This window comes from Furipterus horrens, unplaced genomic scaffold (assembly GCF_987537825.1).
Source record: "Furipterus horrens unplaced genomic scaffold, mFurHor1.1.pri manual_scaffold_9, whole genome shotgun sequence".
In the NCBI taxonomy this organism is placed as follows: domain Eukaryota; kingdom Metazoa; phylum Chordata; class Mammalia; order Chiroptera; family Furipteridae; genus Furipterus; species Furipterus horrens.
The window spans coordinates 18,984,470-19,012,387 of NW_028327179.1; the positions used below are offsets into that span (position 1 = coordinate 18,984,470).

The following is a 27,918-nucleotide window of genomic DNA, read 5'->3' on the forward strand; positions in this document are numbered from 1 at the left end:
TTATTTGATCTTCCAGTTTTAGAGGACTTAATTGAATAGCATATATAAACTATGGCCTGAAAGACTCTGTGTAGGACACTAAAGGGGTGACTTCTGAATATATCATCTATTCCCTTTATCAGGACGTGGGTTTGAAAGTCATGTGTAGCTATTTTTAGAGGGAGTGTACCTACTGATTGCTGAGCAAGTGTGAATTAATTAAAGGACTATTTGTAGAACTACTGTTTATTTTAGTTTTAGTATCTTTTATTAGAATTGCTTAAGTACAATAACTATTGAAACAAGAAATAAATGGTAAGAATCAGATAAAAGGAGTTCTGAATATCCTAATTGATTATAAAGACGATTGAAGACTGTAAATGTGCAGCCATCTAACTTCTAAATTGCACTTCTTAGTCCTAAATTAGAGCCACAGCTGCATGATTGCATAGCTGCATGGTTACACCTCTCCTGCATAGGTTCGTGGCTGCTTTTACTTATTGGAAAGGAGGTTCTCTTGAATGTTCATTTGAAAGGAGAGATTTCTTCTACTTCACTAATTGAGTAAGCCCTTGGCAAAAGTGAAGGAGAAGGACGCTCAATGCTTCAGAAAGGGAGGACATTGCAGCTCTGTAGAGGGAGGCAGGAGCCCTAGGGATCCTTGGAAGATGGAGAGTTGGAGAATTATTTCTTTTAGACTAAACTGCTTTATATAAAATTTGAGAGAGAGAAGGGTGATGAGTGCATTCATTTTAAAGTCATGGGAACATCTGTTGATCTCCCCCCTTCCCCCCCCCACCCCCACCCTTTTGATCCCCTTTTGCACCTGTTAATTTATTAAATAATTTTCAAAAAATTTTGGGATTTATTGTAAAGTGTATAAATTTTTTTAGATAAGATGGGACATTGGAGAGTGTGTGAAAGCCACTAAAAACTCTTTAGGTAACATTGAGTCACATAGTAGGGTCTGAAATTCCAAGTTCATGCTGTCTCATGATGTTGTGTTCCAGACTGTTGATCCCAGTGAGACTCAGTGCCACAATAAAGGACTTCTACTTACATACTAGCAAGCCCCTCAAAAGGAGATTAATTATGTACTCTGAGGTTATTCAGTTATGGCTAATGAGTACCATAATTCTGGAGTCAAATCTTTCTTATTTTGGCTCTAGTTATGAAGAATGATTGTCCCTCTTTAATTTCGTATAGTTGAATGCCTTATGAACTTTAAAAGCAAAAATAGGTTTTTAAATACCAATCTCAAGTAAAAACATTTCATATAATTAAAATAATTTTCTTAGTCTTAATGTGTTTATTGTATAAGTTTTTGAAGATATATTTTTGTCCTTTTTTCTTACTTAAAATGCAAGCTTGAGAGGAATGAATACATTTTTCTGTGAAAACCACCTTTTAACTTTTTACAACTAAAACTTAAGTTTTTAGGTTAAGTTCTGCAGTTTATTTACAATGTTGAAAATGTATGTATTTTTCTTATGATGAAAGCATACTATTTAAATAGTATCATTGGTTATTCATTTGTTTGGTTATGCATTCATTTGTAGTACCTGTTTTTTCTTAAACCTCTATGCTAAAGCTATTAGTTAGGTTCCTTGTAAGATCAGACTCAGAGAAGGAAAACTCTGACTCCAAAAAACCTCCGCTGCCTTGCGGCATACCTCTTCAGGGGAAAGGCTAAGGGAGTAAACCCCGACAGAAAATCCGGAGCCGGAGTCCCTAAGGCGGTTCGACGTTGTAGTCAACACCGGCAACTCCTGCGGCGCACCTGAACCCAAGCTGTATTGACTCCATCTTTCCCTTGGACCCTTCAGCTGCGAAGAGAGGGGGGGTCTGCTGCATGGGCAACAGCAGACCCTCCATATCACCCTGCCCAGGCTCTGTAGCTTCAGCTTCACTGGAGAGGACACTCCAGCGTCATCGCAAGATGTCGATTCAACACGGGAGGAGACAGATACCGTGTCACTCCCGAGTCGGACTGCACAGCCATTCTCGGCGGTGCAGATAGACTCTTAAGAAGCTACACCATCGTCTCTCGAGACAGACGGCTGCCGACGACGAGGAAGATCAGACTGTTCCATAGCCTACTCCCCACTGTCATTGTGTGTTCAAAGGTTTTTGTTTTTAATCAGTCTGCTTCAAGATGATGTTTTTAGAAGCACATTGTTTTCTTAGTAAGCATTTTTTTGTGTTTGTAAATTTGCTTATAACCAGGAAAAACTGAAATACAAAGCCAACTTAATTCTTAGTCGTAACATCAGCTGTATCACACATAGGTGAAATTTACTGGTAATTCTGAAGCCAGCCTTTTTTAAAAGAAACAAAAATAGGATTGATGACATAAGCTGATTTGATTTTGTGTTTTCTACTCTCCTCCCTGCTTTTGTGTTGTCTGTCCTGAGGAGCAGGGGAGTGGCAGGTAGCCATAAAAAGAGATCCTTGAGAATCTTCAATAGTTGACACTGACCATATGTAATTTTTCACTCTTCCCGTCTTGTCACTACAGTCTTTGAATCTCTAAGATTTCTGTATGGTTGTTACAAAATTAAAACTTAGATTTTTTTCTTTATGGAATTCCTGTCTACTTAGTAGTGCTTAGATTTAATCCGTAAATTTTAAATATAGGGAATATTGATAGCATTTAGTTGATACACTTAAAGTAGTTCTAAACCAGTATTTATCTTACCTTTACTCTATAATTTTCTTTTATTAATGCCAGGCTTATTTAAATAAATCAAACTGGGTCTTTTTTTCTATATATAGCCTTTGTTCCATATTCATAGTGGCAAGTTATATTAATATCTCTATGTTAATTAGCTAACAATAGAAAACGTGTGATTTAGCTATAGATTTAGATCTTGTTTTTGTTTTTGGTTATTAGCTAACTTACTTATTTAATGAGGACTTATTTTCCTAATGTTTGAAAACATTGCCTGAGATTTTTTTATGAAATATACTGGATGAAAACTTTGAAAGGCATTATTGTATAAATTCAAAATGTTTACAATTGATTTAAACTTTAGAACACAGCAAAATCTGTCAGTTTCTTGCCTTGTCCAAATCACAAACTTATGTTTTAGTGAAAGACAAGCCATCTATTGAATCTGAAAAACATAGTTGGTAATAGATGCATTAGATTATAGTAAAATTTTGTTTTTGTATCTAATTGAATTTTTCTCAGGGGTTTTGTGGTTACTCTCCTGTTTGGAAAAACAAACTCAGAGAAGTACCTAGAGCAGTGTGAACACACATTTCTTCCTCCAACATCAGCTGGAATTCCTAAGGTAAATAGAGTAAAGGAATGTGAAACCTCTAAGTCTTGTTCTGTTCTATGATGATAATGTGTTCATCTGTATGTGGCTTGGAAGAGTTTTGTATAATTCATTAATGCTCATTATAAATTTATGGGAGACTTTCTGGTCATGCTTAGAAAAATGCATTTTAAAAAGTTACCTTGTAAACTTTCTTGGATGTTAAAAGTGAGAATGCAAATTTGAGGAAAAGACAGAAAACCGGAGTTTTTATCTGTTATCTTAATCTAGAATTTCAAAGTATCACATGTATGATTTGTTTCAATGAATATACTGTTTTGAATGAAATAAATAGCATAGTAACCATAGATAGAAAAGAGGTACTTTTTTCTTAACTCATTTGAAACCTGGCTTGCAGTTAGGCTATGCATTATGTATAATTTTAATAAGTTAGGGCCAATTTTATATCATCTTGAATGTTGCTATTTTCTTTTTTCAATATATATCTTATAAATAAAATTGGAATTGAGTACTATAGATAGTAATATGGATAGGCTTCAGATTTGCATGTTTCAGTTTTTATTGTGGGATTGAGATGGTTTTATCTTTTATGAAGAGAGACAAATGGTCTGGAGTTGATGCTAGAAAATTTAACTTTATAATTACTAATTTGTTCAATTTGTGCTAAGATTTAGGAGATGCAGATAAAGTAATATATAAAGTAGTATTTTGCATTACTGAAATTAAAAAATACCCTATCCCACTGATTTTCATATTGATAAATAATTTTTTATTATATAACTTTTAAAATAACCTGAGTCTTTTGTCTTTGTCTTCCTTAATGACCCCCATTAATATGTATTCTTTCATTTGCTTACAAATCTAAGGAAATAAACCATTTTCTTTTTTTTTTTTGATTCATTTCTTAGACATTTGAATGGTAAATAGAGAAGCTGGGAAATACTTTTTAAAAGATCTTATTTATTTATTTTTAGAGAGAGGGGAAGGGAGGAGAAAGAGAGGGAGAGAAACATTGTTGTGTGAGAGAAACATCGATTGGCTGCCTTTTGCATACACCCTAACCGGGGACCTGGCTTGCAACCCACTGTGCCCTGACTGGGAGTTGAACCAGCCTGTGACCTTGCACTTTGTGGGACGATGCTCAACCAGCTGAGCCACACTAGTCAGGGCAAGATGGGAAATATTTAAAAAATTAAAATCCCAAACTAGTAAATCATAGTCAAGACTGGTTAAGTCTTTATAATATATATTTTAATAGATGGTATTAAAAAATAGTGATTTTGACTTGCTCCTTCTAAAATGATTTATAAGCATGATTTATGAAAAATATCTTAGAGGGTGTATAAACTTAAAGTATGTTATATATATGTATATATATATATAAAATATAAATATGCTTTGGTTTGTATTTTTAATTGAAAATTGTCCTACTACTCTTCACCCTGTTTTCAGACCACTGATCTTTCTGAAGACTACAGAGAAATAGAGAAATTAATTATCATTAGTTTCCAAAATTATTTCTAAATAAAATCAATTTAAAATACATTCCTTTGGCAGCCGTTTTGGACTGGGAGGGGGAAAAAGGAAGAAGAAAATTAAAAATTTAACTCATGTTAAACACTAACATGGTTTTAAAGTGTCATTAAAATATGGCAACAATATAGCTGTATATTTTCAGTTTTTCTTACACTCTAAATAATGTTTACTGATTTTATTTTGAAGTTAAGAATAGATTCTTTGGATGTGCATATTTATTAACTTGAGAAATAATGTTTGTTTTATATTGGCTTGGCCAAAACGTCTGTTATATTTTTTTCCGTGAAATAAAAGACACATTTTTCACTTTCACCAATAACTTTATTGATCTGGATATTTTGAGTATGTTGGCTGTCTCCCGCTACTAACTTCTAGTGGGTAGAGGCTAAACATCTTCCAGTGCATAAGACAGCCCCACAGCAAAGAATTATTTGGCCAAAATGTTAGTAGTACCAAGAAAATTTGCGAACCACTTTTGACACTTTTGATCAGTCACAGCACCTTCTTCATATACTGCACAAATCTTTTTTTGTGTGTGTGTGTATGTGTGTGTTTCTGTTAAATTTTTACCTTTCTTGAAATAATAAAGTACAATACAACCAAAAATGTTGCATATTTTCTATCATCTTTGATATTAAAATTGCTGCACAAAAATTCACCAACTTTGATAAGTTTTTTTAAATGCACACTAATGACAACTGTCACAATACAATCTAACAAAATAGTTTTGAATGAAGTTAAAGACAACTAAGCAGTAGTAGAGCCCTCATATGGAAAAAATGTAACAGACATTTTAGCCAACCCAATATTAGAGTCTCAAGAAATAAGGTTATTTATTTACTTGAAGATAATGACAGAAAAGTTACAATGAATACTCAGTTAGAAGTAAACTACAGAGATTTTTAATCAAGAAACTATACAGTAAGATGTGATGGTTTCCTTTCAGTGTTTAGAAGAAATGAAACGGGAAGCTAGGACTATAAAAATCGATCGAAGATTGACAGGTGCCAATATAATTGATGAACCTCTCCAGCAAGTGAGTTTCAGTATGTGGTATTTGAATTCCATATATTGTGTGCTAGGTGTAGTTCTTTTGAAAATATTAAGATACAATTTTGTTTATGTCATATGCTAGAAGTGACTTATAATGCTATTCTTTGATTCTATATTTTAAGGTGCTACCTTATTGCACTAATTTATAATGAGGTAGTTTACTTAATATTTAAAATCTTTTGATTGAATTTGCATTAGAAAAGAAAGTTTGTACTGACATTTGATAATGTTTTTAGGCTTTTTATAGTAAAGTTTTATCTTTAGCTAATGAACATACTTATTGCTTTGATTAATCAGATATTAGTCCCTGCTAGTTTTATTACTTTGGTTCAACATTAAAAAGTTAGAATTAAAACATTTATTCTCCCCCCCCAAATATTTTCACTGATTTTTTAAATTAAAAGATTATTATAAATAATGTGTACTTTAAAATTCTGATATTCATTTTATAGATGAACCCATATTTAGTTTATCTGAATTATAAAAACAATATATATTTAAATATATTATTTGGTTTTTATTGGTGAACAATACTGTTGACAGTATTAAAGGTATTAAAATTGAGTGAACAATGTTATATTTGTAATTTGAAAGGAATCTGATTATATAATTTTGAAAAAATTGTTTTCTTTTTGAGAATTGGGGTCTATTGATGTTACTTTGCATCTCATTCCATGAAACCAATTAAAACTCTACATTATAACATTGAAAGTTATTTTTCCTGAAGCCTTTGTCTTTATGAATTTGGGGTGGGGTTGGCCATAGATAACTAATTTTTAAAACATTTGGGCAGTGTGTAAGTTAGGATACCAAAATAATTTTAAAATTTTTGAAATGGTTTTTGGTATATTGATGCTTTGTAAATGAAAGTAGTTATTTACCACTACAATTTAGTGTGTAGAGAGTAAATATCAATTGGCAAATAATCTTTTAGATTTTAGTTTGTCACTGTTACTTTTTAAATCCTAAATAGTTGTGTTTCCCCCCCCCAATATTCTTCTTTTAGGTTATCCAGTTTTCCTTGAGGGATTATGTCCAGTATTGGTATTACACACTAAGTGATGATGAATCTTTTCTTCTTGAAATTAGGCAAACTCTTCAAAATGCACTCATTCAGTTTGCTACTAGGTAAGGTTACTGCATTGTACTTATGCTTAAAATTATAAATACACTGTTTGTACCAATAGGAAAAATGACTAAAATGGGAGGGGAAAATTAATTATATTTGACCCTTTAATAGCACAGGGGTTAGAGGTGCCGACCCCTACACAGTTAAAACTTTGCATGTAATTTGATTCCCCCAAACTGTAAGCCTTACCAATAACAAGCAGTCAATTAACACATATTTTGTCTACTGAATGTATTATATGCTATATTATTATAGTACAACTAGAGAAGAGAAATGTTATTAAGAAAATCAAAAGGTAGAGAAAATACATTTACAGTATTGTACAAATTTATTTTTTTAAATCTGCATAAGTGGGCTTGTGCAGTTCAAACCCATGTTATTCAAGGGTCCAATGTTTTAAAAGGTAAGTAGAACAGTAGATTAAAGACAACTTGGGTTATAGAGCTAGAGCCCTAAAAACCTTTAAGTTCCTCCTTTAAATTTAACCTTTGTATTTATAAAATGTTTATTTTGATTAAGTTCTCTTCTCTCAGTCTCTGTCAGTTTTTTCTCAATGTCCAATAATGTAACTTTTCAAAGTTTTTCACCCCACTTACTGATAAGTTAATTCCCTTTTTACCTATACCTTGTTTTATTTGAGTGCTAAGGAAATTAGTTTCTTGTACTTTTGGCACATACCTAATGCAAGTCCTCTTAATGGAAAAAAACGAAAGGATCATAAGTCGGTGGAGACTATTCAGTTTATTATTTATTCATAGAAGAGAAGTGTATTTTGATGATTTTGCTTTAAGAAACGCCCACTCTTCCATATAACAAAATATTTTGGCCTATATACTTGTACTTAAAATAATTGTTTTTTTGAGGGAGCTGTTTTATATCCAAAGACTTTATTTTTAAAGACAAGATTTATGTTTGTATGAGTTTGCAGCTTTTTTTTTAAATCCTCACCCGAGGATATGAGGATATGCTTATTGATTTTAGAGATAGAGGAAGAGCCTGGGAGAGGAAAGGAGAGAAAGAGAGGGGAGAGAGGAGAGAGAAAAGAGAAACATCACTGTGAGAGAGAAACATGGATTGGTTGCCTCCTGTAGGCACCCCTACTGGGGATGGAACCCACAGCCTAGGTATGTGCCCTGACAGAGATCGAACAAGCAACCTTTTGGTGCATGGGATAACATTCACACCAACTGAACCACCTGGCCAGGGGTGCAATCTTTTTAATCAAAGATTTTGCTTCTCAATACACATAAATATTTTCCTATTAACTGTCCTCAAAACCTTAATTTGTAGGGCAAATTAAAGCCTTGGCCATGAGTACCCTCAAATCTGAAAGTGTTATTTTCTAGCCAACCCTCTTCTTCCTTTTAGGTTTTTGAAACACATGCTTGTATTTTTGAGAGTCTTGGAGACAGGTCTTTTCCCTAGGGCTCTTCCTGTGTTTTTTTCCAAATGTCTTTTATGTGTATGTCAACTGACTTCTAAGGGCTCTGTGAAGGAGTGACGCCCACATGCCCACGTGTCCTGTCCTCCGCAGCCCTGCTTGGCTCCTGTACACTCGGGGCTATGGCTTCTTCTATGCAGTCACTCCATCTTATATTCGGTCTTTCTCTTTTCCTGTTGCTTATTTTTTCCCAGCATTATTGTGTTTTCCAAAGAACTCTGCCTTTTCATGATGTGTCCAAAGTAGGACAGCTTCAGTTTGACATTTTTGCCTCCAGCAAAGTTTCAAGCCTAATTTGCTCTATAGCCTACTCTGTGCACATAGATATTTCCAACTCATCTGCTCTGTCAAGTCTTTTCCTCTGTAACTCAGTTGATTCTGAGCTTTAGAGGAGGAGGTTAATTCCTCAGCCTCAGGTCATTGGGGAGGCCTGCAGGAAGGTTTCTGGTTTGAACAGTAACCTTACTTGTTGAGGTAGATTTGAGCTTTTTCTCCATCATGATTAACAGCAAATATTTGCAAAGTAACCAGCCATAATTATGAGTGTAGACTCATTATGAAATATAAGAAATATAATAAAGGATAATCAAACAAGGGCAGAAATTAGATTTTATTCTCCTTTGCTTCATATATATGTAACTGTTGAATATTAGGTATTTTTTTTTAAGCTAACTCTTCTGAATCAGTTATTTACTGCTTTCCATAGTAACACCATCCTAATGATTTTTCTTTGAAAGGGTGGGGATAAGAAAAGTTCATTATTCTTGTGTCTGACTGCCTAAGAGTATATTAAAATATAACGAATTGTAGACCTGGAAAGAACTTTGAACTCGTACATCATTGGAAGATTTGAGTTTGCATTTTGTCCTACCACTTTGCTGTGCAACTGTGAGCAAGTCCTTTAAACTCTTTGAACCTTGCTTTTCCTCATATGTAAAATAAACATTACATTACCTACCTTACTGTGCATTCCTCACAGGTTATTGTTAGGATCAAACTCTTCCATTCAGCTTATATTTTGTGCCTATTTTGTATTAACCAGGTGCTGTGGATATAGTAGTGAATAAAACCAAATTCCTGCTCTTTGAAATGTAGTGGAAATAATACTTGTGAAATGTTTTCAAAGTTGTGAAGGAATTCAGAAATTTAAGTTGTTTTGCCATCCAGCATCCCCAGTTTCACAAGTCAGGAAGCTAAGGTTGAGTTGAGTTGGGGGCGGAGCAAGAGTTAGAATCAGATTTGCTCTTCACAGTCTCGTGTTCTTGCTTTCCCCTCATGCCCTATTTGATATATTATGATCTAGAGTATTCATCTTAGTCTCCCTACCTTCCTTTCCTCTCTTGGTGATCCTTTTCCTATTTTTGGCCCCCAACCCCTTTTTCTTTAAACTTCATGTCATAGCTTCTCCCTCTTCTGTCACAGTCTGTGCTGTCAAGCTAAATACTTGGGTGATTACAGGCTAGGAGCCAGGTTTCTTCCATCCTAGACTGACCTGAATTTATATCTTTGCTTTGCCATTGGCCTTAAGCTTTGGGCAAATTAATCAACTCCTCTTGAGCCTTGGTTTTGTCTTCTAAAAAACTGGTAATAACCAATTTAGAGGCTGCTTTCATGCTAAAAATGATATGGAGCAAAACCCCTAGCATACAGTAAGGCTCAACAGTTATTGGTGCGTTCTCTGTGAATGACTTTATTTTTGCCAATCATTGGCTTTTTTTATTACTACTAAAGTGTACATCTTAATAGAGACTCTGTGTCTGTTTTCAATGCTAATATCAAGAAAATTAGGTCTATTTACAATCATTCAAATATTTCATAATCCTTGTTCTGTGCTCTCTGCTATGCACTGTGAAGCATTATGAAAGGAGCGTAAGTTATTGCTCCTCTCCTTCAAGATACAATCCTGTATAGGGTTCCTAACTAGGGGCCCACAGAGCACTGAAAATGTATGCAAAACTTGGGTGGTTTTTTTTCCCTATTGAGTGGTTACCATAGCTTTCATCTTTGAAATGGGCTTATGAACCTAGAAAAAATTTAGAACCACTGAATTCTAGTGTTCATATTTATTCGTCACCTTGGAGAAACAATTACAGAATATCAGCATAAAATGAAATGCTAATTTTGAGACAACAGGAAGAAAACATCATACTTAGAGTCTAAAGTCTTGATTTTGAGTTTAGCCCTATTGTTTAGAAAGTTCTATAACCTGGAATAGGCAAAACACATGGATTCTTTGAATCTGGTGATCACCCATATGTACTTATCAGGTGGTGGTTAAAATTAAGTAACATCATCACATTTAGAGGGTACCTTTTACTGGTAAGACCTTACGCTCACATTCGTACAGCACCTATTACTCTAGTAGCAGTTTGGGGAAGAAAACCTTTCCAGAGAACTCTTGAGTTCTTTGGAACCTGGGATTTGATTTAGGCTGGGGCCTTCGCTGATGAATACTCAACCTATGTATTTTTATTCCCCATTCAAATAAGATATTATGATATCGGAAAGAAAGCCCTGAAACATCTGTATTATAATTCTAACTATACCATTAAGTTACAGTGTATTTAAAAGAAAACTTAACATGTGTTAGTAAACTAATAATACTAATACTTATAGCAAACTTTTGGATGTATGGAACAAATGAGATGATGTGTATGAGACATTTCATAAAGTATTTGTTAACCAATAAATGGCATTTTGAACAAGTTACTTGACTTTCTGTTTCTCAATTTCTGTATTAGTAAAATAACTATCCCGTAGGGTTGTTGTAATAATTATATGAGGAAAAGTACATATAAGATAGCACAGGATCTGGTACATAATAATTATTTAATAAAGGTTTACTTGATTATTATTTCTGTTATTTATTATGTTCTTAGGTTATGTATACAGACTCTTTAACCTTGTCTTAGCTTGGTTTCTTCTTCTTCAAATTTTCATCTAGAGATAGAGTGGAGTAGAGTAACTGATAAAGACCTCATGTGGATTAAGGCCAAAACTGATCTTCAAGTTTGGGTATATTGGGATAGAGAAAGAGGGACAAAGGACATGTTAGAAAAGAGAAATAACATGAGCAGCGTTCTATAAAGCGGGATAAGGTTAGGTGGTAGAGACTGTAAGGAGATAAAATTGAACAAGGAACGTTGTTGCTCTCCAAAGTGAAAAGTGGTTACCTACTCCCTCCATTTTTATTCCCCTTACCCTCAAGATTAGCAGAAAAGAGATACATTCTGATGCCACTGTGCTCCAACCTGAAGGATTTTCCCCTGGGGGAGGAAGTATTGATATGATGTAGGGCCCCAGGATTCAGTGGTTATGGTAGTAATCATATCATTGTTTCTGGAATGACAAAGTATGTTCTGAAAATTTTGCCATTTTTCTCACTGTATTTTGCTTAAAAATAATGTCGTATGTTCCTAATCTTGTAGAAAGGCAAACGTAATTTAAATAACGGACATTTGCAACAGTAAAGCTTTAAACTCTTTTGCCATTTTATATTCTTTGCCATTTTAAACAGCTCAAACCTAATAAATGGAAAGGTGATTATTGTCATATTTACTATAGTAGAGCAAAAACAATTAGGAAAGTTCTTTTAATTGATTTAGGAGCAAGCTTATAATTCTGTGCCTTTAAAATCTGACTCAAATTCAATTTTAGGTTGATTCTTTTGACACTGTAACAAAATAGTTTCTTCAAGAACCCAGAAGGATAGAAACAAGTAAAGGTTTATGTATTCTATTCATTTTTTAAAAGATTTTATTTATTTTTAGAAAGAGGGAAGGGAAGGAGAAAGAGAGGGAGAGAAACATTGATGTGCAAGATAAACAGATGCGTTGCCTCTGGCACACCCCCAACCAGGGACCTGGCCCACAACCCTTTGAGCCACACCAGTCAGGGTGGTTTTTATGAATTTTAAAGAGCTTGTCCTTTCTACTAGTGAATTATGAGGGAGAAGGTAATGCCTGGTACAGGGTATCAAAGAAGAAGGAATTTCTTCTTTCACAAATAGACTATTACTTTCAACAGAAGGTGCCTGTGGGTCAATTGATAAAAGAGCCCTGTAGTGGAATAAAACTTCTTAAAATCTGCTCAAAGATGCTTGTCAAAATCTATCCCCAAAAACTACGAATTTTACTACACTAATTATTTTTTGTCTTATTTGTTTGCATAAAAATACTTATATAGGAGATTAACACATGTTATTTTAATTTTATGTGATTGGTTATTATATTGCCCTTTATTGATTAATATGGCTTTAAAAAACCTTTATATATGTATATATTTACAAGTATATATGTATATGTATATATATATACACTATTTAGTATACTGTTTTTACATAAAGTATTAGTTGTTTCGTGAAGAAATAATGTTGCATCAGGAACATAAATTTATTATAGGATTGTTTCTATGGGAAAGTCAGTTTTTACTTTTATCATTTTGACATAAAAGACCTTTTCCAAGAAAGTATTCTGCCAAGAATGTGAAGATTGCCTTTAGTGCCATCTGGTCACCCACTCCTTTAGTCAGGCAAGTCTACATGATGACTCTTGCACATACCATGTTCATTCCACCTTTTTTGCTCATTCCACCTCTTTTCCTCATTCATATATAGTTTCTTTCTGCATTTAAATACCACTTCTTTAATCCTATTTAAATTAACATATTACTTAATTAACCTCTACTTATTTTGGTGCCTGGTTATCATCAACAAAGATTTAAGCTATTTTTGGAATGGAACCAATTCTGTACTACTATGGTAGAAACTCTTTCAACTTACATTTAGTTAGCCAATATTCTCCACTCCCTTTGTAAGACACACTGACTTACTCCCCCCCAGCAGTAAAGCTAAGCTAATAGACCTTTTTCTAGTACTTCTGTCTACCTCTGTTTTCATATTTTGAGTTTTAAGCTTATCAAAAGTCAGTTGTATGGTAACAGGGCCCTGCCCCAGAAAGTCTAATACAGTTGGTCTGTGGTGTGAGCTGAAAATTCGTGATTTAGAGGAGAGAGATAATTAAGCGTGTTAAAAAAGAAAATTGTAGGGGAAAAAAAATTGGAACTATTGTAACAATATAATCAATAAAATATACTTTAAAAAAATTGTATTGGATTGGACAAAAAGTCCATATAGTTTTTTTCAGTAAAATAAAAGACTCGTTTTTCATTTTCACCAATAACTATTGATTTGGATGTTTTGAGGATCTCGGCTGTCTCCCGCTATTGGAGTAGAGGCCAGGGGTGGTACTAAACATCTTCCAATGCATGAGACAGCTCCAGAGCAAAGAATTATTTGGCCAAAATGTCAATACCAAGAAACTTTGCACACCACTTTTGACATGTTTGATCAGTAACAGCACCTTCTCCATACACTACACAAATCTCTCTCTTTTTTTTTTTTTTTTTTGCATTTCAATTGGACTTTTACCTTTCTTGGAATAATAAAGCATAATATGCCGAAAATGTTGTGTATCTACTTCCATCTTCAATTTTAAAGTAGCTGCACAAAAATTCACTGATTTTGACAAGCTTTTTTAAATGCATGCTTGTATGACAACTGTCATAACATAGTCTAACAAAATGGTTTCAAATGGAGTTAAAGACAACTAAGCACTACTAGAGCCATCGTACGGAAAAAACTAATATTTGTTTCTGAATCTGTGTCTCCCAGTTATACTATTTTTTTCTTTACTTTTATTATTGACACTATTACAGAAGTCCCCACTTACACCCCTCTGCCCGCCTCCACTCAGCTTTCATCCGCCCTTCCCTCTGGCCACCACCACGCTGTTGTCTGTGTCTGTGGGTTATGCATATGTGTTCCTTGGCTAATCCCTTCTTCATTCATTCAGTCTCCTCTTCTCCCCCAGTTACACTTTTAAGTATAATCATATAATTTAACTCACTCCTGCAGAAATGGAAGAAATATGAGTATGACTAGGTAGTTTCTATGAAAACTAAGTTACTTGCTTTGAAATTTTACTCATAGCTAGTTGCTAGATAGATTGTAGTTGGATTAGGTGTCCAAAAGGCAACTATGAAATATTGGCGAGAAGTCTTGAAGGACTCTTCATTCAGATTTGTTCACAAATGCCTGTAGTTGTCATGCTATTTAAAAGAAACTAGAAACAACTTTCACACTGTGGGAATTATTTATTTATGACAAAGGCTACATTGATATCACTAAGCAAAACATTAGTCAAATAAAAGGTCTTAACCTTATGTCAAAAGATTTATATGATTTAAGTTAACATAAAATATATCCATAACGCCCTCTTTTGATCAAATATTTTGATTTACAACTATTTATGAGTTACAAGTTTTTCATGTACTCTGTCTATGTGTATATGTATGGGTATATAGTTAATATAAACAGAGACTCTTAAAATGATTAGTGTCCTTGGAGAAAACAAACCCTGGGAAGTGATGTGGCTTGCTGAATTTCACAACTAATGAAATGGTGAATCTTACTTGAATTAAGGGCATATGTATGTATGCTAGTCCAGTGCTTTTTTACAGAAAGTGTTGGTTGATCTTGGTGGGCTTGTGTGTGTGTGTGATGATAAGCTGTACACTGCTTAGAATAGATAGCAATTTATATAATCTCAATATCAGCCCACATATTTGGGACATTCATTACCCTTTTCAGGCATAGCATTTAGTAGCTTTGGGGTTTAGAGAGGCAAAAAAGACTTCTCAGTTTATGTTCTATTTCGTAACTTGAAGGAGTAAAGAAGCAACTATTGTGTGTGTGTCTCATGTGGCCATTTTCCAAGCACCTGTTAGCAACTGCTCTGACACTGAAAGAGGAATCAATAAATCAATATATATTGCGTGCCTCCCAGTGTTCAACACATTATTTAGCTACAGTGAATAAAAGAGATGAAGTCCCTGACTTCCTGAGATTTTTATCTCAGTAATTGAATTTATTTCTAGCAATTGAGTAATTCAACTGCACGTTGTAAGTGCTATAAAAAGTTAAAAATTCGGTGCTATGAGAATGTGTAGCTGGAGATCCAGACCTGGTCTGAAGGAGTAAGACAGAGGGAGAGGGTCAACAGAGACTGACATGTGGGATTGCCATTCCAGTTGAACTCTATAAAGTATAAGTGGGAATGGTCAAGTGAACGTGGTGGAGAGAAGGAAATTTCTGGAGAGTGGGCAGGGGTGAGCAAACTTGGCAGAGGGAATAGTCTGTGCAGAGGCACTGAGATAAGAAAAGGCATATTCGAGTTTGAGGAATTGAAAGAAAGCACTGAGTGTGCAGAACAGAAGGGAAGGGGGCGGGTGGAACAGATGACGATGAGGAAGTAAGCCTTGTCCAGAGGATGCAAGACTGTACAGAAAGTATTTGCTCAGGCCTAAGATCAATGGAGAATTATTGAAAGGTTTTTAAAGCTTTTATTTTGTACTATCACATTTGTATTTAAAAAGGTCACTCGGGCTGCTGTATGGAAAATAGGATGGAGGGAGACAAGGTTGGATGTGGGAGACCCATTAAAAGGCAAGGAATGGAGTCCTGGTGTTAGAGGTGAAGACAAAGGCATGCAAAATAGATGGTCAGAGAGGTACACATTATAGTTCGGCTTTTGCTTTTATGCTTAAATTGAAACTTTATTGCCTCTTTACATTCCTAATTAACCTGTGTAATTATTGCATCCATTCTGTCAAGTATGTAAGCTTCAGAGGCCTAGTATAAATTTTATATTTTCAGGGTAGGATTGAACATGTCTCTTATCCTCTTGATCATATAGGAAATATGCTCTCTTACTTTTAAATTCAAATATGAAAGCTTATAAGTAATAATAAAATGAAAGTATAGGTAATAGGGTTAACTGTGTTTTTATTAGACTAGGAATCATGTGGAGAAATATTTTAAGCAGTGAAAAAGAGCTTTGACTGTAGGTATAATTTAAGAATAATTGATATAAGAACTCTGAGAGAGCTATTTGTGCATTAGTAGAAGGAAGTAGGCAGTTACATCAATTGAATGACTTTTTAATTTATATTCACATTTCATTTATTACATATTCATTGTATACTGTAATTTTAGAAGGTACTTCACTTTCATAAAATATTTTCAAATTTTATTAATACAAATACTACTAGAAATTGGTAGTAGATATTTTCCTAATTTATAAATGGGAAGAAACATGTTACTGTTGTTCTTATCTTTCTAACCTAGAAAAATTCTTTTGAGTTGAGATTTACATTAGGTTTGCATATTTTCAGTGGAAACGAGTCAAGAAGAGGGAAAATAATGATCTTGGACAGAGTTATAGAATATTGTGTTCCTTGTTTTCCCCACCCTAAGCATTTGTATGTTGAAAGTAGAAATTTATATTTAAAATCATTTTTATATATTTGCATTGGTCTTTAATTTTTACTAATTTTAAGTGTCATTACCTCCTCTATAGTGATGGGTTATATGAGTTGGGCTTAAAATTCAATGTTTTTTATATATATATATCGCATTGTACCATGAAATGGAACAGATCAAACTTGAAAGAGTATATATTCTACTTCTAAATTTGTTAAAAGGAATCTTTTATGGATTGAATGAGCTAAGGTAATGGCTTATATCAAGTAAGTTGTGTTTTTATAAAATTTTCAGTATGTATGATTTGGCACAAATATTCATAATAAATTTTTTGAAAGGTACTTAAATAGATTATGATCTTTTAAAGTAAAGAGTCTAAAGATTGCTAGGCTTAAGTTCTTATAATAGTTTTTATGTTGAGGCTGAATATTGTTACCAAGTTTAGTACATGCTTATATACGTGGCTCTTTTTTCTAAACAATGTTAGCCCTCCTCAGATTCCTGAGTTTGGATACCCTTAACTATTAACTTACTCTATCTTTCCATTTATATAACAGAATCAGAGTTATGTGTACATATATTTATATATAAATAAATTAGTATATGAGTGTTAATAACTTTTTAAATTTGAAAACAACTCTGTTATATTCCTCTATGCCATTACCTTGTGAAGGCTCTCTCTCAAAAAGTGACAGTTTAATCAATTCAGTTTCTTCACTAGCTTCTTTGCTGTACATTTGTGGGTAATTAACGTAATGAATTATGGTGTACTTTTTTTTGGTTTCCCCTTTGTTCAGCATCTTCATGAATAGACTCTTTGTCTTCTATCTACTTAGTTTGTTCCTAAGAGAATAAATTAGTTTTAGTGCTAATTTAAGGAAAACAACATTAAAAATATTTGTTTAAAAATACCATTTAATCCAAGGAGAGGTGCAAACTGTTTTTGGCTTATCTGTTGCATTTGGTGTCTGTTTCACTGTTGTACTAAATTAGCAGTGTCTCTCTCTCTTTTTTTTTTTTTTTTTCCTTTAATCTTCACCTGAGGATATGTGTATTGATTTTTAGAGAGAGATAAAGAGAGGGGAAAATAATATAAATGCGAGTGAGAAACATTGATCAGATACCTCCCATACTGGCTCCGACTGGGGATGGCACCCACAGCCAGCCTAGCTATGTGCCCTGACCGGGAGTCAAGCCTTTTGGTGTACGGGACAGTGCTCCAGCAAACTGAGCCACCTGGCCAGGTCGAATTAGCAGTGTCTCTTGAGGTCTATTGCTTTTAAGATAGAGTACTGTATAACTGAATATAATTAGTAATTATCTTTTTTATGGCTCAGTGTGGCCACATTCTGTAATTCATTTCTTTGTTATTTTGAATACACAAGTTTTTAAGTGCTAGACTATGCAAGCAGAAACCAATCAAGCTCAGCCTCATGCTGAAGGTATTTAGTTTAGAACTTGCCCATATAACTGAAACAAAGAATGTGGAGAATTCATAAAGGGTTGAAAAAGAATCAAGAACTATTTCAAAGGCTCTTTTATTTTTTATTGAATTTATCGGGGTGACATTGGTTAATAAAACCATGCAGGTATCAAGTATACAACTCAGTAAAATATTATCTGCATACTGCATTGAACCTGCACCACCCGAAGTCAAGTCTCTTTCCCTCCCCATTTATCCTCCCTTTGTCCACTTGCAGCTCCCCCACCCACCTTTCCCTCTGGCTGTTGCCATGGTTGTGTGTGTGTGTTTGTGTGTGTGTGTATGTGTGTGTATTTAATCTCTTCACCTCTTCACCGTTTTTCCCAGTGTATTCTTATATATGGGTTGGGAAATTACATGGTATACCTCTTAGAGTCATTTCAGATTCAACTGGAAAGATTTATGTTTCTATTTATTTTAACCTTTAAGCCTTGGCACATAAAATACTTAATATTGCTTGAAGTATTAGTCAAATAGATTTGATATGCCTTGGGTCTTGTGGAAGTAAGTGCTAAGATGATACAACAGTAATTATAATGGACAAAACCTTGATATAAATGAATTTAGTCTCTGATAATCACGTTTTCTTTTATGAGTCATTAAAAATGAATATATGTTTTGATTAGAAAGCATTTACATAATGCTCTTATGTAATGTGTTTTTTATAAGGTCAAAAGAAATAGACTGGCAGCCTTATTTTACTACACGCATTGTAGATGATTTTGGCACACACCTAAGAGTATTTAGAAAGGCTCAACAGAAGATAACAGAGAAAGATGATCAAGTAACAGGTAATATCTTTATTCCTGAAAACTATGATTTTAAAGTCTGTTTTTCTTTATCATTCATTATACCTGGAATTGTTCCTTTCTTCATGAAGGTACAGCAGAAGATCTCATAGATACCTTCTTTGAAGTTGAAGTTGAAATGGAGAAGAATGTTTGCCGTGATCTAGTGTGCACTTCTCCGAAAGATGAAGAAGGTTTTGTTTTCAATTTCATTCTCTTGAGAACAGTAACTGTTAAGTTGGTCAGACAAATTAGCAGAACCACTAAATAAGTATAAGGGTGAAATTATTCCTAAGGACAGGTAGCATAGTGAAGATACCATTAGTATTCATTTTATTTTATTTTTTAATTCTTAAAAGTAGTTTCCAAAAAAAAGTAGTTTCTAATATTTTTTTTTTGTTCTAAAGGTTGTCTTTAAAAGTTAAAGTTAGTAATTAAGGAGTACCTTTCTTGTCTTGTAAAATATAGCAAGCATAAACATTTTATAATTGTAAACTTACTTTTTTAATCTATACCAATTTTATCTGCATCTTGAATTTATTTTTTTTCTACTTAAATAATACATCTGTTACCTAAAATATTTTCTAAAAGAATGTTTATAAAGATTTCAAGTAAAATTTATGGAGTTGAATGAACTTGTCTTCTTTATGGGAAGTTAGAACAGATAAGCTTCAGCTAAGGATGTTGAATTTTCTAAGAGTCTTTACTACTTGGCACATTTTTTCTTTTTGCTTAACAGCTCTCAGTTATATAATTATATTCCCATGCAGTGTCAGCATATGAGCAACTACAGAAAAGCATTTCTAGTTGTGGAAATTGTTTTCTTTGATTTTTATAATTTGCTTAACATTTTTATTTCTTTGCTTTTTCTTTCCTCTTTTTTTAATTTTTCTTCATTTCTTTTTATATTTATATTTATTGTGCAATTTAATTTTTAATTGCCATTTTATTAGCACTGATATGAAATAACTAAATGTAAGAAATAGATATAGTGATGTGCAGTACTTTCATGTAAACTGAGCCCTCATAAATCAGTAAATTAGAAGAGCATACTCTTTTCTTCTTTTGTTATTACCTGCCAAGATAGTAGAGGTTCTCTCTTGAAAGAATTACAGGTGTATTTTGAATGTGCAAATAATTTTTAAGTATGCAAACACAATTAGTGTGGTAGAGTTAGGAATACATGGTATAGCTAAAGTTGTTTTGGGGGCACTTTTGTAATTGAAGTTTCTTAATGATTCAAAAAGTGAGATGAAACTGAGCAGAATTAAAAATATCATTTTGATTAATGAATAGTTACTATTGAAGAAGTATGAAAGAATTTTTAATGAATACTGATATGTACTAATTTATTGCTAAAATAATAAGCCAGTATCATCAGGAAACTTTTTTTCTACCTTCATATATTTATTTCATATCAAGAGTAGGTGGAGATTAATATTTTCTAATGTTATAGCTACCTTTTTTATTTCTAGGATTCCTAAGGGATTTGTGTGAGGTCTTACTATATTTATTGCTACCTCCTGGAGATTTCCAGAACAAGATCATGCGGTACTTTGTCAGGGTAAGCTTAAACTCATACCAGATAAGTGGCTGTAAAGAAACATAGAGCAGTATTTCTCAAAAGTTTTGGTCTCTGGACCCTGTTACAGTCTTTTAAAAATTATTGAGGATACCAAGGAGCTTTTTTAATGTGGGTTTTATCTATCAATATTTAGAATATTAGTAAATATTCTAAATAAAACCGAAATTTTGAAACACAACAATGCACAAACTTATATATTCCATTAGTTGAGTGCTACCATCACGTCTTGTTTCTATTTGAAAATATTTCTGCATGCTTGTCTCCCCACACCTCCCAGAGATCTCTGGACAACATATTGAGAACTGTTTGATTTAGAGTTAGGTACTTGGATTTTTGGTTATTCCAAGATGTTTTTAATTTTCTTTAATATTTCTTTACCTATAAACTTGGGCTAATTAGGCTAATTCAAATAATACTTCTGGATAAAAACTTTAAAAAAAAAACGCTGAATACCTGTGATTTTGCTCTTGTAATTGGAAAATTAATAAGAAAGATGAGAATAGTAGTCTTGGACTTCTAATTTCCTGGTTATAATATAAACCTTTGAAGTAAAATTCTGTATGAAGATACAGTGGAATAACATTTTGGCTTTGGCTGCTGTTTATGATTGAGAAATGCTAGCTACGTAAGACCTTGTGGTCTTGAATGGATAAAATGAAAATTGCCAAGCTTTTTAAAAATAAAACTTAATGATCTCTTTAGTCTGACATTCTGTAAAACAAAAATTTCATTTCTTAGGGTGTGCTTTTATGCTTGTGTGCCATCATTTAAGCAATACCATACAATTTCCTAATACCTTCTGATGGTGAGTTCATTGCACTTCTCAGGTAGAGTACTGGGACTTTGAAGTAAGAAGAAAATACTTGCTTTTGACGAGAAGAGTCTAATAGATTAAATGTTGTTAAGACCAGTTAATTGGGCTAGTCAGTTTTCAAGTCAACACCTGGAACGTGTATCACTAGATTCACCTCTACCACTAAAGGAAGGTGTTACTAACCCATTGGAGCACTCATCTTTGCTGAGCATCCATTTGACATCAGAATCTTTGTGTACCTGGTACTCCAGACAACCACTGCTAGATGGTGACTTAGCAGCTTTCAGCGTCGCTGGCTGCCTTTTCCTTCTTGAAACTCTTTCTTGGGTTCCATGTCATTGCTCTTTTCTGATATTTTTCTCCTCATTTGGTCTCTCTTTTAGTCACCTTTATACACTTTAACTCATCTTCTATGTAACTTTAAATACCCAAGTTCTTCAAGCTTGGGCCTTCTTGTTGCTCATCAGTCCTTTAGGCTTTAAACACCATCCAGATGCTAATGTCTTCCAAATTAATGTCATTGGTCCAGACTTCTCTTCTGAGCTCCAGGCTACTCTGACCAGCTCACCACTAAAATTACTGTTTTATTGACTTACAACCCTTTTAAACTTTAAATGTCCAAAATGGAAATCTTATTCTTGCCTCCATATCCTGTCTGTTTTTAGTTGTTTCTCCATCCCAGTAAATGAGAAGAAGACCTACCATCCAGCAAATTTTTCAAATGTCAAGTCCCTTCGGGAGCTAACAAGGCCTGCGTGATGCGTCTTTGTTTACCTTTCTGGCCTTCATGCTGTGAAGTCACTGTATTTCAACCACACTGGCTTTTTTCTCTATAAGTGCCATTTGTCCCCACCAAAGGACTGTCTCACCCTCTTTTCTTCGCGCTGTTCAGAATGATTTTCCTTATTCTCTTGGCTCAATTGTATTCATTCCTCATGTCTCACTTCCTCAGAATGTCCCTGACCACCCAGTCTAAAGCCCCCTCATAATTCTCTGTTACTATACGTCATTACCTAGTTGATTTCCTTTATGGTACTTACCATATTTGGAAACAAGAATCTGGTATTGTGTTTACTCACTTGATGCATCTTTCCCTCATAAAGACAGGGGCGGTATATCTGTATTTATCATTATTTTATGCTTAGTGGTTATTGCAATAGTTATCACATAGCAGATAGCCAGTCATAAAATCAGCTTTGATGTTAAGAGGAAACCTTCTTGCCCTCCTTGCTGGCTGTGGTACACATGTTACTGCAGCTCTCTGCAGATTAGGCTGGCGCTTAGGATCCAGAATGAAGATCTGCCTTGTTACATGAGATTAGAGTTTAAAATAAGTAGGATTGTTTAAAGAACAAATATGTTTTGCTATTGATTGTTCTTTTAGACCAATATTTCATTTATTTTTTGTAGAATCTAATTGATTATAATTGTAGAGCATTACATTCAGCAAATTAGTTTTTGCCTTTTAATTTGTTAGGTCTTTATTCATTTTCTTTTGTTGGTAATTCATGATTTCATCAAAGATTTTTTTTTTTTCAGATTAACAGATTAAAGATGATTTTTTTTTTTGTTTGTTTGGATCCTTTGCCTCACTGGAGACCATATAGGAATTATTGAGTTACGTGCTTCTTGACTAACCAAATCCTTTTTGAGGAGAATTAAAAGATCAAAGTAGTTTTCAAAATCAGATAGACTCATTGCATTAACTAATAAAATGCATTAAATTTATTTAAAATTCTGTCCCATGTGTTTTTATAATCATTTTGAAAAGGAACTTAAAAAAAACTTCGTCGTGTATGTGTTTTCTTCTTACAAAGTACATTTTAAGACTTGAGTATATGGGCCAGTGACATAATTTGAAGAAAAGAATTATATAAATACTAAAAATAATTTTTTAAGCATTGAAAAAATAAGCAGATCATCCCAATTTGAGACTGTAAGATGTCCCAAAACATACTTCAGAAAGTTAGTGGAGCCTTTGTTAGAGCTTTTGGAATTGTAATGCATCATGGTGAAATAGTTGTCAGAGACTTTTACAGCTTACAAAATTAGAATTTATAATATTTCTCTAAAGGAAAATAAAGTGAAGGTCACCTTCTGTGAACCTATATCACAAAATGGTCCAGATAAATTAGAGACCTGGAAAGAATAAATACATCAGTCTTGCTTAGGAAAGTAAAACATTGTTTTAAGCTTCTAGTTATTTAGCTTCTCCAGTATTCTTAAGAAACAGTGTTTCATAAATTTGGATATTATAAGCATAAAGTTGTACAGAATAGCACTAGTACTAAGTACTTAGTTTCTTTTATCTCCAGTCATTTCATATTTATAAATGCCTGCCATGTTTAAAACAATGATATTGTGAAGGTGAAGGATAATTTTGAAGATATATAAATCAATAGAACAACTGACTAGTCTCATTCATATACAAAGGATTCCTAGAGAGTTGTAGTGTATTAGAAAAGTGGAAGATACAGAATTACATAGAGAAGGGTAAGTGATAAATACCATAAATACAAGGTGTAAGTGTATTTTAAACATGTAAGTAAAGTTTAGCTGAAATGGTCAGGGTTTATTTAATTGAAGAATTGATTCTGTAGTCAGTCCTTGATGGAAGGGAAGAATTTTAATAGGTAGGAGCATGAACAGTTGGAAAGAATGGGAAGGTGTATTCTAGAGAATGGTGAATAGATGTATTAATATTTTATTTTCATGATTTTCTATTAGGAAAAATTTCAAACAGACAAGTATAGAGAATATAATAGACACTTAAGTACCAACTACCCAGATTTAACCAGTGTAATATTGAACTATAATTGCTCTGTTTCTCCCTTCAATGTAACCACTATTCTAAAATTGGTGTGGATATTTTCCTTTTTTTCTTTGTTTTTATATTTTAATATAGATACAGGAATCCACAAACACTTATACTGCCATGTTTTACTTTTTAAAAGTTTACAGAAATACTAACATACTAGAGGTATCTTTTTCTTTTCTCCATTCAAATCTAGGTGTCATTGTGAGATGTAGCCACGTCGATATTGGTAGCTTCATCTCAATTTAGTTAATTTAACTGTGGTAGACTAGCTCATCTATTTATAAGCTTATATTGGTTTTCAGGTTTTACTTTTACATGTATTATGCTTTTCTTAAGTAACAGCATTGTGTTAGGGAATTTATATTATGTCATTGATTTGAGAAGCATATTAGATTAAATTTATTTTTGTTTTTAAAATTTTTGTCCAGGAAATCCTTGCACGAGGAATTCTTCTTCCATTAATAAATCAACTTAGTGATCCTGATTATATTAATCAATACATCATATGGATGGTATGTACTTCTAAATTACAACTCTTTAAAATAGTTTTTTAGAATGTAGAAATAGTATCTGGAGATTAGGATGATTAAGCAACAATTTATTAAAGAAATTAAATAAAAATTTATCTAAAGATAATCTTTATATTTCCAATATTTCTGTTTGCTAATATGTTGAATGTGCTAGCCAAATTCTCTCTTTAAAATTTTTTTTTAAATCCTCACCTGAGGATATGTTTATTGACTTTAGAGAGAGAGGAACAATGATGTGAGAGAAAATCATTGATTGGTTGCCTCCTGTATGTGCCCCGAGCTGGGATTCAACCAGTAACCTAGGTATGTACCCTGACCGGAAACCGAACCCGCATCCTTTTGGTGTATGGGGACGATGCTCCAACCAGCTGAGCCACCTGGCCAGGGCTAGCGAAATTCTCTTTAAGGAGTGTGTTGATAAGATAGTCTTTATAATTTTGGAGCTGTTACTACTAGTTTAAATTGCCAAAAAGATATTTTACTGTCCGTGTGTATAGATTATGAGTATTTTTTAAAGTTAGAACCTTTCATGTAGGGCACAGATTCTTCTCTGTCAACTTTTATAGAGTTCTACAAGGCTCTACCAAGCGCTTTAAAATTTTGTATATCTACATAATTAAAAAAATTTTAATGTATATCTCTTGGTTAGGAATTCTACTCCTGAAATTTATTCTAAAGTAATAATAAGCAAATTTGCAACAACATTGCTTATAATACTAAAAATTGAAATCAATTTAAGTGTCTTAAATAGATGATTAGTTTAATAAATTATGTATATTGATACAATAGAATGTTATGCAGCAATTAAAAAATGATGGTAGTATATCTCAAGTCTGCTTTACTTTGTTTAAATTATATCGGCAATCATAATGATTAGTTCTCTCACAACATCTTCAACTACCTTCTCTCTCTCTCTCTCTGTACTTGCTGAAACCACACTGGTTAAATCCAATTTAACCATTCATCTGCTCTATTCCTTTTCTTCAACAACAAGTGACTGGATAAAAAGACAAAATAATAGTTATTCATATCATCACAGTGCTTCTGTTAAATTTAGTCAGAGAATTCCACTCTTCTGTTTAAAATCCTCCAGTAACTTTCATTCCACTCAGAATAAAAGTCAGAACATTTCCTGTGTCCCACTGGTTTGCCCGCCATCATCACTGATCTTGTCATCTACTCTTCTACCTTTCTCTGATATAACTCAACCGTGAGGGCTTCTTTGCTATCATCAGAAATTCTGAGCATGCTTTTCTACTTTCTAGCCGTTGTATATTTTACTTACTTTGTTTACAGTTTGTAACCCACGAGAATTTAAGAACAGTGAGTACAGAAATTCTCATTTTCCATTGTTGTAAGCATTGGGGATATGGCAAGCTCAATTTTCCCTTAGTGAGTTCCCCTTCCACCTGTTTTTTAAATTTTATTTTTCAGATCCGTGATTCTAACTGCAACTATGAGGCCTTTATGAACATTATTAAATTGAGTGACAATATTGGAGAGCTAGAAGCAGTCAGAGATAAGGCAATAGAAGAATTACAGTATCTTCGATCTCTGGATACAGCTGGTGATGGTAAATAATTAGTTTAAGTAAAAGAATGTTTTATTTTTTCATTGATTACTATAATTCAAACAGAACTAACTTATTACCTAAATGTTATTTTACCCCTTAACTAAATTGAAATCTGGCTTACTGTGTTAAACTGTGCTAAGAATAAGGTATAATTTCTGAACATGAGGCTATCATTGCAGTTATCTCTAAAATAAAGAGAGTTGGCGTAGTTTAATATTAATTAAATAATTTCACTCTAAAATTTAGGTTATTCAGTAAAATAATTGCTCTATGTATTGGTTTTTATGTTAAATTATAGTAAGTGAATGTTTAAAGTATTTCACATATAACATTACCACTTGCTAGTTCATAATCAATTTGTTTGTTTTTAGATATCAACACTATCAAAAATCAAATAAATAGCTTATTATTTGTAAAGAAAGTATGTGACTCAAGAATACAGCGGTTGCAGTCAGGCAAAGTAAGTAAAGTGCTTTTGCATTAACATTTAGTTATAAATACTTTCTAATTTTTAAAATGTCTAGCAGGGATGGAGGGGCGAAAAAGGTGAAGGGGATTGAGGAGTACAAACTTCCAGTTATAAAATAAATGACAGAGAAGTAAGGTGCAGCATGATTATATAGTCAGTAATATCATAATAACTATGTATGAGGGTAGATGATTACTAGACTTATCATGGTGATCACATCTTAAGGGTATATAAATGTGTAGTCACTTTGTTGTATACCTGAAACTAATATAGTATTTTATGTCAAATATAGTGTAAAAATAAAAATTTTAAATGTCTAGCATATAACAAAAAGTAGGATATTAACCAGTACAGTACTCTACAAAAGAACTTTTAGGAAAAAACACCTCTTATACAATGTAGCATAAGTGTGTGTGAAACCAAACTAAAGATATGGGAACACTGCCTGAAAAATGCTACAGGAATTAAAGATTTTAATCTATGTCATGATTTATTTATTCACCTACTCACTTTTATTCAAAGTTAAGCATTTATTGAATTTTGTGCGTGCGCACTATTGTAGATTGACCTAATAGACAAAATCTCTCTTCATGGAGCTTACATTTTAATTGCAGAGTGAGAAAATAAGCCAATAAGTAAATTGATATATAATGTTAAAAAAAGTAAAACATAAGTAAAATGTGAAAGAAACAGTAAAACAATGTAGAGAGATAGAGAATGTCTAGGAGTGTTTTCTATAGGTGTTGAGAGAGATTTGGTGACATTTGAGCATAGAGGGTGGCCTAAATAACACAAGAGTCCTGTGATTTTTAGTTTATTATTATTTTTTTTAATAGAATCTTTCAGGTAAGGTGAGAGCAAAGGCAAAGGTCCTGAGATAGGAAAGTGGTTGGTTGAGTCAGAGGTCAGTGTGGCTGGTATGAAATGAATGAGAGGGATTGTTAATAGGAATGAAGTTGGAGAGGAACCTTGGGAATTAGATTATATATGGTTTTTCCTAGCATAGTATGATTTTTTTTAAGAGTCTAATTGTGATGGGAATCCATTGGAGATTTTCCTTGGCAAGTGATGTGTTCTGATTTGTGAGTTAAAATGATTACTTTGGCTCTTTGTGAT

General features: G+C 33.2%; 1 protein-coding gene across 3 annotated transcripts in view; it reads left to right on the forward strand.

Annotated features, from left to right (window-relative positions):
- SNX13 (sorting nexin 13) overlaps window positions 1-27,918 on the forward strand; it is a 115,147-nt gene that overhangs the window by 37,725 nt on the left and 49,504 nt on the right. For 2 of the 3 annotated variants that reach the window (XM_090287132.1, XM_090287133.1), the window contains exons 3-11: window positions 3,173-3,275; window positions 5,746-5,835; window positions 6,859-6,980; window positions 18,895-19,016; window positions 19,106-19,207; window positions 20,489-20,577; window positions 24,659-24,742; window positions 26,195-26,333; window positions 26,705-26,793. In XM_090287132.1, the coding sequence (XP_090143258.1) occupies window positions 3,173-3,275; window positions 5,746-5,835; window positions 6,859-6,980; window positions 18,895-19,016; window positions 19,106-19,207; window positions 20,489-20,577; window positions 24,659-24,742; window positions 26,195-26,333; window positions 26,705-26,793 (940 nt within the window). Of the gene's footprint in view, window positions 1-3,172; window positions 3,276-5,745; window positions 5,836-6,858; window positions 6,986-12,890; window positions 12,953-18,894; window positions 19,017-19,105; window positions 19,208-20,488; window positions 20,578-24,658; window positions 24,743-26,194; window positions 26,334-26,704; window positions 26,794-27,918 lie in introns of those variants that run through there. The other variant, XM_090287134.1, reaches the window with a different exon arrangement.